A 13082-nucleotide genomic window follows, 5' to 3' on the forward strand; every position below is an offset into this window, starting at 1 on the left:
CAAAAAAGGAAAAAAAAAAAAAAGGCTTGAAAACCACTGGATTAGACTCTAAGGTCTGGAAAGACTTTCAAATTATATATGACTCAAAATATTTTTAATATTGCTTAACTAAGTTTTTGATATATTTTTGGCAATGTAAAGTTTCTGGGAAGAATTTTGAAAACCGTAATTAATTTCCTCAAAGATCAAAATAAAAATAAGAAAAATAAGAAATGTCTTAAAACTGCAAAATCAGGAATAAAAGCTGTACTGAAGAGAAAACAAAAGAATTAAAAGAAAATGGATGACACATCTTTTTCAAATGTCACATTTAATGTTTTCACCACTGTACTTCAAATCTACATTGTACAAAGTGACCAGTAAGTGTGCCACGGTAATTGACCAACCTCTGAGATTGTACCTTTCACACCAGTGTCTTCTTGGGCTCTTTTGATACTAAACACGTTTCTCATTCAAGTGAATTGAAATGCTTCAGTTGGGTTGATTCTCAGGAGCCTCATAAAAAAAAAACAAAGATATTGCACCATCTTTGTTTAGTAATTCAATGTTTGTTTCTTTCACAGCAAATAATTACTTCATTGAAGTTAAAACTTCCAAACATAACTTATTAATAGTCTTCAAATTCAGCTCAGATCACTCAAGATGAAAATACTCTGCTAAATACAGATAACTTACAATAACTTTAACAGTTAATTGTCCATAACACACACCAAGGTTTTTTCCTAGACCAATTTTAAGACGATCCATTAGTATTCCTTGTACAGGTGAAAAACGATCTTCAATTTTCTTGTCTTTTTATTTTTAATATAAAAGTTGGAAGGGACATTCAAGTTTCAAGTCTCCACATTGAACTTAAAAAAAAAAAATAGTCATCATCAGCATGTGGAGGTAAACAAGCCAAGTTGTATAACTCCAGGAGGTAGAGGCCTTCAATTTGTATTCATATATACATATGCACAGAAGAATTCAGTGTTCCAACAGAAAAAAAAAATTTGTCAAAAAGTAATAAGTTATTTACTACTGTGACATTTCAAGACTCCCACAGCTTTGCCTAAGGACACAAACACATTTGACATAATTCCCTATGTGCCTTATTTTGTGGCTTTAAAATTTTTAAAAATTTGTTTTTGTCTTTATTTATTTATTTTTTAACTGTCCAGTGCAGGAAAAGTCTCACAAAATTTCACAGACCTAAAATGTGCAAGCTAGTTCTCTCTCTATACAGCAATGTTGGGATTCTTTTGAAATTAGCCCAGAAATGAATTATTTACACACATGAAAGATGCATGCTTGAGGGGTTCTTTTATGTAAGAAAGAGCAGAAAAACTTCTAATAAAAATAGATTAAATATATATATATATATTTATACTGGGTAAGGAAAACAGAAGTTTAGTCTCTCCTAGTCACAAACTCATTCTCTCTACCCACAACATTGGATTTTAGACAGCACACATCACCGTCACGGCTCTAATGAGAAGCTAATTATAGGGCTTGATCATTAGGTGGCATGCCCCACCCCCCACCCCCCCAGGTGCAGCCACGATCAGCTCATGTGGCTCCATGATTGGTCGCAGGCAAGGTTTCTAGATTCTTTTGTTTTAGAAAACCCCAAATTTTCAGGAATGGCTCAAATATCAAAATGTACGACTGTCCTCTGTGTGTGTGTGTGTGTGTGTGTGTGTGTGTGAACAATCTCACTTCATTTTAAAAAAAAAGAAAAACAAAACAAAACAAAAACACAAAACCCCAAAATCCCAAATTTGGTTCAATTCTCTTTTGTTCTGAGGTGAGCCATAACAGCTGCACTAAATTCATAAAACATGTGCAACTCTGGGTAAAATATTTTTCTTCTAAAAGCACAACCACTTTACAAGATTAAAAGTCTAGTAACATTTCTAAATATTATTCATATCATACAAGTAGTGGTTGTTAATTTAAAACTTCATTAGTAAAATTACAGTACAAGCATGATTAACCTCCAGAATTGCAAATCCCAGACTCCAGTGGAAAGCTACATTACATCTTCAGTAGTACATTATCTTCCACCGTCACTCCCACACCAGAGGAGATGGGGGCATCTCAGACGGCTGGGCGACAGTGGAACTGGAAAAAAATGGAGACACAGTGAAACCAGGTGTGACACCACAAAGGGCAAGAGGATGAGTCAATGCTGTGTGTTTTTCTCTCTTCCTTTAAAAAAATGATAAAGTCCATTTCTGGATTTTTATTTGTTTAACTTCTCTAAAGCTGCATTTGTTCCAAACTGTTCATTCAAGAATCTGTATTGATAAGTGAGGCAACAGTGATGGGCTTAAAGATGACAAGTCATTTACTCGCGGTGGGAGGCCGAGCATAATCCTCTTTTGGAAAGGGATGATGCCTGCCATCCATCTCATAGGACAGTGATGAATACATGAGATAATGTAGGTAAAGTGCCTTCTACCGTGCCTACTTTGTAATATGAAGTAGGTGGTAGGTATTACAGTAATGTCTATAATCAACCAAGAAAATAACCTCAAGGGATGCAGAATTATCCATTTAAAAGCAGTCTCTCAAAATACAGTGACTTTAAGTGGGAACCTATGTGAATGAGCCTTACAGGCACTCTTTTATGAAGTATGAATTCAATAGTAATGGATAATCATTTAGCATTTGTTATCCACGGATCAGTTTTCTCAGTTATTTCACGTATCTGTCTAATTTTGCTAACTAGATTATAAACTTGAGGGTGTGTGTGTAACCATTTTACTTCCCAGGGGCCCAGGATAATGAATAACTTGCACCTGAAAGGTATTAAAACACATGACTGACTGGGTCACTAACTCTTAGGGGAAAATAATAAAGTAATTTAAAACCACAGAAAGGTAAAAATGCAACCTAATTCCTACTTTCCACAGAAAAATACATGGAAGAAATGAAAGTCACTCTGATTAAAAAAATTCTAAACAAAAATTCTTGACCTTGATTTAATAACTTTAATCAACTTCGACACCATGTCAAGGCCAATTAAAAGGGAAGCAAGAAGAGGGAAAGGGAAAGGCAGAAAGGCAGGTGGAGAAGAAAGGAGGAAGAGTGTGGCCTCTCAGATCTAAATCCACCCTCCTCTGTCCTGCTTTGTGATAGTGGAGCCAGACCCTACTCACAGCTATTACTTGCCACCCGGCTTATGCTGGAAGGACACTGCAAGGCCACAGCATCAGGAAGCAGCTTCCCTTCCTGGTTCTGGAGTGGTTTTTTGACGTGGAAGGCCCAGTTTTGTCCTACCCAAACTTTCTGGCAAGTTTCTCTGCAACCCAGCAGGCCTCTCTGATGGACCAGTTCTGCCCACACCTTTTGCAACGTTTCTTCACCACCCTCAAGCTCTGTAGGTTCTTGTAGCAGTCATATCCTCTACAAAGATGTCCAAATTTTATTACCCTTGGGTGGAGGGTCCTTCTCCAAATTCTTAATATCTTCCTTGTTCACTCTTCCTTAGTCTAGAGGGAGTACCTGCTTTCTGCATTTGCTACTTTGGGGCCCTCCAGAATCTTCTTATGCACCTCTTAGAAGTTAACCATCTTTTCCTAGTTAATGCTTCTCACTATTAAATTTTCCCTGTTCACATTACTGGTGTGCTTTCTGGTGTGCTTTCTTTCTCCTGGCTGTACCTTAATTGATGCAAAGAATAGGGAAAAAGACACTGAGAAGGAAAGGACAGGGTGGGAGACAAAGTGAATGAGACTTGTCAGGTTCCAAAGCAGCTATGAAGCTCTTTAAACAAAACTCTAGATAGGACACACCAGAACTCTACCTATAAAATCATCTTGCTTGCATTATTATTAAGGTGGTGGGGATGGTAGTGGGAACCAAGATGATCACGTCTACTTCGAGGGCAGTGGCCGCCATGCCGCTGCTGCAGGAGGATCCCTATGCATGTGCACGAGCAGGGAGTAGAGCGGTCATCTGTGAATAAAACTGCCAAAGCACCCCCCCACCACCCAATCAACCACCATGAAGGGGCATCAGTGTAGAAACCAATGCTCACATTTTTTACTTGCTTTTGACTAAAGCCAAAACTCGTAAAAGAAACCTTCTTTTTGTCTGTATTATCTAATCTAAATAAAAAGAGAAATATGCTGAATAATCAAATCACAATGACATCCTTTTAGTAACAAGAAAGTAAGAATTACATACATATAGTTACCTAATAAAGCTCTTAAAAGCAGCAGACTGCGGGTTGATGCAGAGAGGCACTCTGTTTCCTTTCTGCTGTTCCAAAATGAACTGGTGAATAATTTCTGTGGAGAAAACAAACATCATACAATCCATGTCAATCTGCAGGCCTGTGAGCACTGGACTCTCAGCTAACTGGCCAGCATCTGTAAACAGCATTTCCTACTGGTTTTGTGAGGTCAAGCACAGAGATCATGTATAAGGCAGGATCCACTGGAACTTTCCTGAAACCAAAATGACAGTGGCTGCTAAACACAGACAACTTCCCAACCCCCCTGACCAAATGGCATTTATATGGGTTCAAAACTCCATCCAAGGGAGGAGTAAAATGGTCTACAAATTTGAGAGTGATCCCACAGAGCTGGCCTTATGAATCGATTTTCCACGTTGATGGTAATTATTGCTCTTTTGAAAATCACTTTAAAAAACCCCACAGTTGTTTAGGTACATAGTTTTGGGCTGTTCACCTCGCTTCTAAAATGCCCTAAAATGTCTAATATCATTCAGAATTTTGGGTGTCATTAACCTCCATCTCCACCCCAACAGGAGATCGTGTCAGGGAATTTTATGAGTAGACTACTGGAAATCCTCCTCTCTTGTGATCATTCAAGGAATGATTCCCTCAGTGGGTGTTTATCCTTCCTAAAATTTGCACGTTATATAAAAAAGTCCAACGTGTTTCATTCAATGAAATTACACTGAGTGAATACATAGTATCTGCTTTGAGTCTCACACTCACTAAATGAGGCAGTCTGAAAAGCTTCTCTGCCTGACCCTTCACTGGATGCAATATTAAATCTGTTTTTATAACACACATAGCTTTCTTGGCATATATGCCCTGGACAAACAGCTATATGCAAGGTTGTAAAATAAACATATGGAGGAACTTTGGTCACCATCCAGACTCAGTTTTTCACAGCCATATAATGGAAAATGTTATTATTCATCCTGCCTGGCCAGAGGCCAAAAAAGATACTCACCTTTAACCTGTCGAACAGAACTGAGGTTCTTCTCAAAAGTGTCATCAAATTTGGGATTGGTGATGGGCTCAAAGTCACTGGTATAAACTCTTCCAGTAGAGGTGGAAAAGCAACATTTACACATACACGTGTGATAGCGTAGTCGGCCTTCATCTAGGTAGGGGTGGGCTAAGGCATCCTTAGCGGATATTCTTTTGGACTGAAATCAAATTTAGAGACCGGCACGTCAACACTACAGATAAACATGACTGTCCACACAGGATCTTTCATTAAGACACAGTGACTGCTTCTCACAGCTTATCCCTAATTTATAGTGTGTCTTGTATAAAGAGGGATGTCTGAACGCAGAGGCACATTAATGCAGCGGCAGAGTGAGTATATAACGTAGGACAACCAACCACCAGACATCACCAGAAAGCATTTAGAAGTGACTCTGCTAAGATCCCAAAGAGTTCCTACCTTGAAATAGATATATGCATGGTCAAAAATGGCAAATACCATGACATTTAAATATGCAAAGCTTTGGAGGGGTAAGTTTACATTTTAAATAACAGTTATATTTTCTAAATGTGTTTCAGCATTTGGTAGAGATGTGATCACAGTGGCAATTTTACAAAGTTGCTTAAAACTTTTATTCACTTAGAATGCCAACTGAACTTAGGGCAAAAGCCTATGGGGAACTGCTGGGGTCAGGCAGCAGATAAGGTCTGAATGCCATGTTTTGACAGCCAGCACCGTCTGAGTATCAGTGGCCTGTGGTTTTCTAGCACTTCAGATCAGAATACTTCATGTAGTAGGTTCAGGTTTACATAAATCATAAAATCATTTCTCCATTAAAAAAAAAAACAACCCTGCTCCTCTTTTTAGCTTAGTGGACATACATGTACATTTTAAGATTTTATTTATTTATTTGACAGATAGAGAGATCACAAGTAGGCAGAGAGGCAGGCAGAGAGAGAAGGGGAAGCAGGCTCCCCGCTGAGCAGAGAGCCCGATGCGGGGCTCGATCCCAGGACCCTGAGATCATGACCTGAGCCGAAGGCAGTGGCTTAATCCACTGAGCCACCCAGGCGCCCCTACATGTACATTTTAAAGAATTTAAGGATGGATTCAGTACAGAGTAGAACAAAAATGGACACTCTGCCCCACTTCACACACAACACAATTAAAAACAAAGAAAACCATTTGGTACTTAAACCAAAAATAAATGGATCATCCTGACTGGTTCTGGTCCCCCAAATAAGAAAATGTTAAATATTTCCCATAAACCTGGTTTCCCTAAAAACCCTTCTATCTCTAATTTTTTGCTATGCTGATGTTAAAAGGCATGTCATGACTTTTCAGGATATGATAATCACAAAAGAAAGCTGCTGTTTATACACCATGAACAGACGAATGTAAACTTGACAACCTTGGTTTTATTTCTTTCACTACCTGTCATATGGTATATCTGGTGATCCAGCCCTCCTGAAGCTTGACTCGCTGGTACTCTTAGCAAGTAAGCTTCTTTTTTTTCCTAAATGGATCCAGATATTCCTGAAGGTTTCACTGGGATAAAGGTCTATTGTCAGAACCAAAGGAAACAAGCTGGCTAGACAGTACATTATGCCTGGGACCGGGCCCCTTGGGAGTCCTCAGTGACCCTGGCCGGTCTCATGTGAGGGACTGAGCTCCTTGGCTTTTGCATACTAGAGCTGGTTCTTGGACAAATCTATTTCTGTTTCTGACTGAGCATGGCCAATTGTGAACACACAGGTGTTAGCAGTGGGTGAATCTGGGTTTTAAGTTTATCATCTGACCATTAAGTCATTTCTGTCAGGTGGCAGATGTCAGAAATTGGGTCCCTCTCAGCTGCCACCAGCAGCTGGAATCTGGTTTTCCTGTTAGGTTTTTTTTTTTGTCTGTGGATTCTGATATTTCCTAAAATTCCAGAATGCAGGTTTGAAAAGATTTTGGTGTTATCTCAACGACTGATAGCATGCTCTGTGTTTGTACGTTCTGTGTGCACCAACATGGGGTCCTCTAAAGTGTTTTACCTAAGAGAAGTCTTTGAACAAAAAGTAAATCAAATCCTTAGCATGCAATCAATGATCAGCTTTCATTTTTCTAAATTAATGTCTCTTTAGAACTTCTGCAAAGAAAGGAGACTGTCATTTTTGTAAAGGGTATGAAAAGAAAAACTGTTTTACTAAATTGAAAAAGGGGTCACAAAATTACTCAGATTTTTCAATAATGTTCTTTGTAAGGACCTAGTGGTACTTAATTATGTCCTCTCTCTCTCTCTATATATATGTGTATGCATATATATATAAAAAGATTTATTTATCTTAGAGAAAGCACGTGTGCGTGCATGTACAAGTTGGGGTAAGAGCAGAGAGAGAGGGAGAAGCAGACTCCCTGCTTGAGCACAGAGCCCGACTTGGGGCTCGATCCCAGGGCCCAAGATCATGACCTGAGCCAAAATCAAGATTCAGACACTCAACTGACTGAGCCACAAGGCGTCCCATGTTCATATATATTCTTAATTACATATTGTACACATGTTGTTTAACTGATCAACATTTATAATAGATGTGGACACTTATTTCTACCCTTGATTTTGTTGCTTCATCAGAATTGTGGCTCTTTTAGTTCTGAAGAGTTGATAAAAATTTCCATTTTACAAATAAAAAACATTTCTAAGCAAACACATCGATGTACTTTGTATACCTCTGAGGGGAGTTAATATATGCTGTTATGAGATCTGTTAAAAAGCTAATGAGGCAAATCCCTATTCTAACTGGCTTTGAGAACCAATATCAACACATTAAAGACATATACAAAGAAATGAAAAGATTTTTAAAACACTATTCTTCTTTATGTATTAAATGTGTTGGCTATTTAGAAATTTTTTCTTGCTAAAGTTGTAACTCATAGGGGTGCCTGGGTGGCTCAGTCAATTAAGTGTCTGACTCTTGATTTCACCTCTGGTCATGATCTCAGGGTCCTGGGATTGAGCCCCGTGTCAGGCTCTGCGCTCAGTGTGGAGTCCGCTTGTCCTTCCTCTGCTCCTGCTCTTTCTGTCTCTGTCTCTCTCAAATAAATAAATAAATAAAATCTTAAAAAAAAAAAAGGTTGTAACTCAAAGATTAAATAAAGCTTTAAGTGTGAATTAAAATAATATTCTTGGTTTAGTAGGTTACAAAGTAAAAAGCAAAATATTTCTCTTAACTTAGAAGTTTTAATATCTGATATATAATTGTATAAGATAAAGATGTCATATGGTATTACTATGCAAGGTGACTCTGGACAAATCAGTCTGAGTTAATAGTTATAAATATTTTAAAATCTCTGTTTTCTTTCTGATTTTACTACCATGTACACATAATGCCATCACAATATTCTATAAGTTTTGGGTTTGTTTTCTCACAAAAAGCCTAATCATTTTGAATTTTAATTTTTTTTCCACTGATTTTGCTGGTCAGATAAACTAATATCCCTTTGGGTAAGATTACAGAATTGCAAAATTATGTATTCAACTACATTAGATGAATGGTAACAGGTAATGTGCTTTTAAAAAGAAATTAGTTTTTAGAATGCTACAATTCATAAGGACTTAATTTGTCAACTTAAATTTTAATTTGATTCTTAGTTAATATTAAGACCTTGGCAATAATTTGAGTTAATAGACAGTCGGGATACCTGGACAACATAATTTTAATATATAAAGACTCTTCATTAATATATCATAGAGGAGCCATCAATAAACAGTTAAAAAAGATGTGCAAGTATCTTTGGGTTAAAGTAATATGTATTTTGTAAAGAGTATAAAAGAGTATGTGATGATAGGAAGATGTGTATGCAAGATAACAGATATATTTGGCAAGAGAAAAAAAGTGAATAATTTTGTCTAACTTCCTAATAATTATTGCTGTGCTTTAAAAATACTGCTTGTAACTATTTATTGCATTTAGATAAAGTCTCTGGAGGTTTAATGCCTTCACTATTTGAGTTAATAGTTAATTACACCTTTATAAACTGATTATTACATCCCATCCTTTCCAACACTATTGATATTATTATAATAAAAGAACCAGAGCCCTTCACCTTATCCTTTAGTGGTTTCTGGTTTCTCCTTATATTTGCCTAAAGGCTTCTACTACAAGCTAAGGAATTAAATTTCCCATGAGAAACATCACAAGAACCTCAGTAAAGGACTGTTACACCAGGTACTCCTGACTACTAAATTCAGGACATAAACTTATGGGAACAGCTGATATTATCACCACAGATAGCCATCACCTATATTAAACCAAGTAACTGAGTCAGGATTTCAGAATGTGTCAGTCCAAGAGCAGACACATGCTTAACCCAAGATCAGTAAAGTAATTAAATAATTATCTCAGACTAACCAGACTAAATAAACTGATTTAATTATGGCTAATGTTCTATTTTTTTTTTTTTTTTTTTTTATTTATTTATTTGTCAGAGAGAGAAAGAGCGAGAGAGCACAGGGAGACAGAGTGGCAGGCAGAGTCAGAGGGAGAAGCAGGCTCCCTGCCGAGCAAGGAGCCCGATGCGGGACTCGATCCCAGGACGCTGGGATCATGACCTGAGCCGAAGGCAGCTGCTTAACCAACTGAGCCACCCAGGCGTCCCTAATGTTCTATTTTTAATGGATTTTTTAAAAACCTCATTTCTTGGGGCGCCTGGGTGGCTCAGTGGGTTAAAGCCTCTCCTTCGGCTCAGGTCATGATCCCAGGGTCCTGGGATCGAGCCCCACGTTGGGCTCTCTGCTCGGCAGGGAGCCTGCTTCTTTCTCTCTCTCTGCCTGCCTCTCTGCCTACTTGTGATCTCTGTCTGTCAAATAAATAAATAAAATCTTAAAAAAAAACAAAACCAAAAAAACCCCCCACCTCATTTCTTTCTTCTTAATGTATCTCTAGCCCTTAATTTAACAGGTTAAAATTAGAAACACTCTTTAAAAATGATATCTATTTCTAATTGAACCCTCAGAATTGGAAAGAAAAGAATCCTTAATATCAGTTATAAACTAATAAAGCATCAGGCCAATTTAAAAATGATTCTGTAAATAAATAATAATATATTTTGGTTGGCCTTATTCTTTAAGACAATGATAAAAATGGGTAAATATTACATGGGGTGCGTTAATGGAATTCTTTTTTTTTTAAATAACCATGGAGTTATTTGCATAGGTCCTATAAGAATTGATCCTCTTTTTATTTTTTTACCAGATAAATCTTCCTCCTTTTTATAGATAAATCTAATGTATAACTATGAACACACCAAAAGTTTCATTTTAATTAGGTGTGACAATCCCACTCTTAAGGAAAAAGGACATTTCATGTGTAGAACTGATGTCGAAAAGGCCTCCCAGGAAAACATGCTTGGTATCCACTCTGTGGCTTAGGAAATTCCAGCCTTAGGGCTGTAAAGATTATGAACTCCTGGCAGGACAGGATCATTAATAATCATGGGATCTCAGAGAAATAGGACAGCTAACAGCTCTAAGTACTGCAAGTAAAAGTTGGTACAGGTGAATCACATGGTTCTTGGTTCCCAATCTTAACAGAATAAAAAGAGTAACATATTTCTGATGCATAAACATAAAATTTAACCTCAGGGCCTTTATTATAATTTACTTATTATATATTAATATACAAAATATATTTATTATATATTGTCTAGAGGCAGACAGAAACAATCTCTGAAGCTTGAAATTCATGTGGTTCTAGTTTTGTTAACCACAAAAGATATATAAAAATATGTAAAAGGTCTTTAGGTATTAACATCTGTTGTATAAATAGTTTAGCTACATAGACAGGCTTGCCAAATAAAACAAAAAAATCAAACTAATGACACTGAATCACTAGCTCACTGAGCAAGTGATGTGCTGGAAACTGTCCTCAATGGTAAAAGCTTGGCCACAGGGAGGGGTTGTGGAAACAAGAAGGGCCACTCTGTTTTGCTTCCCATATCATGGGCACCTCACATGCTGAAGTAAACAAATGGAAACCAAAAAATAAACAACAAATGAAGAAAAAATTCACTCCATCCCCTGAAATGCAGCTATTTTCTCATTACAAACATACCAATGTAAATTTCATAAATGGTACTTTTGTGGTTTTTCCCTCTCTAAATACCCGCTGTGTTTGTATTTGAGGAATTCTTATACTCTCGGCAACGAAGATGTTCTTTTTTAAATGTTTTCATTTTTGAGTCTTCTTTGGCAATAGTTACCAGAACAGAGATGAGTAATAAATACTCTTTGGATGAATAGGTAAATGAAGGCCTGAACTTTGTCCCAGAAGAGTCAAGACTACAAATGGCATTTGATAAAGCTACCATCTCAACCACCAAATGAGTCAACAGTTCCTTATGCAATATAATGGGCAGATTTTTTCCAAGAATGTTAAAATTCCTTTCTCCTGATTTACCTTGGCGTCAAACTCTTTTTTCAAATCCTGAGATAAATAAGGATGGTGCAGTTCCTTATCTCTTTTCACCTAGATGTTTATGTGTTAATAATCAAACTTCTGTGCAGTGAGTGAGCACAATGGTACACACAAAACTGGGAATTGAAGTTTATCTTTGAAAAGTCATTCTTTACATTGCTCATCTATTTAAAGCCAGGATGTTTCTCTTAGAACACATGTATTTTTAATTCATTAAAACAATATAAAAATAAACACTACTTACTGGATCAAAGACCAACATCCTGCAAAGGAGATGAACAGCTTCATGTGTAGCCTGGCTAGACAGGGTATAAAGTACAGGAAGAGATGGCTGTAAGAAATGAAGAATTAAAATATGTGAGTCTCTGTGTACGTAGATACAGAATACAGCCAATTTATTACAAGCATCCAGCTCAAAAGTTGTGTGCATATACGTTTAACCTCAAAGGGAAAGGGTATTCCCCTCATTAACCAATCTTTAGAAGCAGCAACTGTCACTGACTTCCAGTAGAATGTTTTATATTGCAGGATTACCTGTTGTAGGTTAGTTCACAAAGGAGCCTACAAAAAATGAAAGCTAATCCTGTAAATATGGTGCTCCTGCTAGCCTTATACTGTAAATGCTCAGGGAAGAAGGGAAGACCAAACATGCCTGGGATTAGGAGGCAAAAATATTTAAAACTACAGGTACGTACAAAGTCAAGCATGGAAACTGTGCATGTGAACTCTGTCTTACACGTCGCCTATTTCCAACAAAGCCACATAGTAAAAACCTAGTAAGAATAGCAGCGAGGTGTCTCAGAATCATCGGGAGAGAATTATTCACCTCATAGAAGTTTTCTGCAGGATCAAGGACTAACAGAGATAAGATGAGATGAGGCTTTAATTCACTAACTGATTGGATAAATCAACATGTGAGAATCCCAGTATTCTTAAGCACAGAAGGAGATGGTTGGACTAAATGATCTCTGAAGTTCACTTTAGCTCAAAAATTATATGAAACTCGATAGAATTATGACAGAAAAAGCATTACGTGCACAGAACCCATTTACAATTGGCACTCAAATATTTGTTTGCCAATAGAGAAGTATTTCTTGTTAAAAATATGTAAGTCTATGGTAGTCCTGAAATTATCTATATTAGTCAAGGAGTGGCATGTGGCGAGTGTGGAAGTTTTGATTTACAACTTAATTTACATATTTCCCCTAACAATTTCTTTATTGTGTAAAATGAAGTAATTTGATTTTTTTTAAAGATTCTGATTCTTGGTTTGACTGTAAATAGCTGGTCCTTTTCCATGGCTTATGCAGGTTAGCAGCCAAATTTCAGCCAATTCTTACTGACCAAAATGTCTCACCATAAGCAAATCTCTCCTTTCCACTTTTTTAAAAAAATAATTTTTAAAAAATAATTTTTAAGATTTTATTTTTTTAGT

General features: G+C 37.0%; 1 protein-coding gene across 2 annotated transcripts in view; it reads right to left on the minus strand.

The window, feature by feature from the left end:
* Nucleotides 1–1753: 1753 nt before the first annotated feature.
* NLK (nemo like kinase) overlaps nt 1754–13082 on the minus strand; it is a 164446-nt gene continuing 153117 nt past the window's right edge. The window contains exons 8-11 of one of the 2 annotated variants that reach the window (XM_080826569.1): nt 11892–11978; nt 5193–5391; nt 4184–4277; nt 1754–2103 (exon numbers count right to left, since the gene is read on the minus strand). In XM_080826569.1, the coding sequence (XP_080682695.1) occupies nt 2049–2103; nt 4184–4277; nt 5193–5391; nt 11892–11978 (435 nt within the window). In that variant the 3' untranslated portion in view covers nt 1754–2048. The remainder of the gene's footprint in view (nt 2104–4183; nt 4278–5192; nt 5392–11891; nt 11979–13082) is intronic. The other variant, XM_080826570.1, reaches the window with a different exon arrangement.

This window comes from Martes martes, assembly GCF_963455335.1.
Source record: "Martes martes genome assembly, chromosome: 16".
In the NCBI taxonomy this organism is placed as follows: Eukaryota; Metazoa; Chordata; class Mammalia; order Carnivora; family Mustelidae; genus Martes; species Martes martes.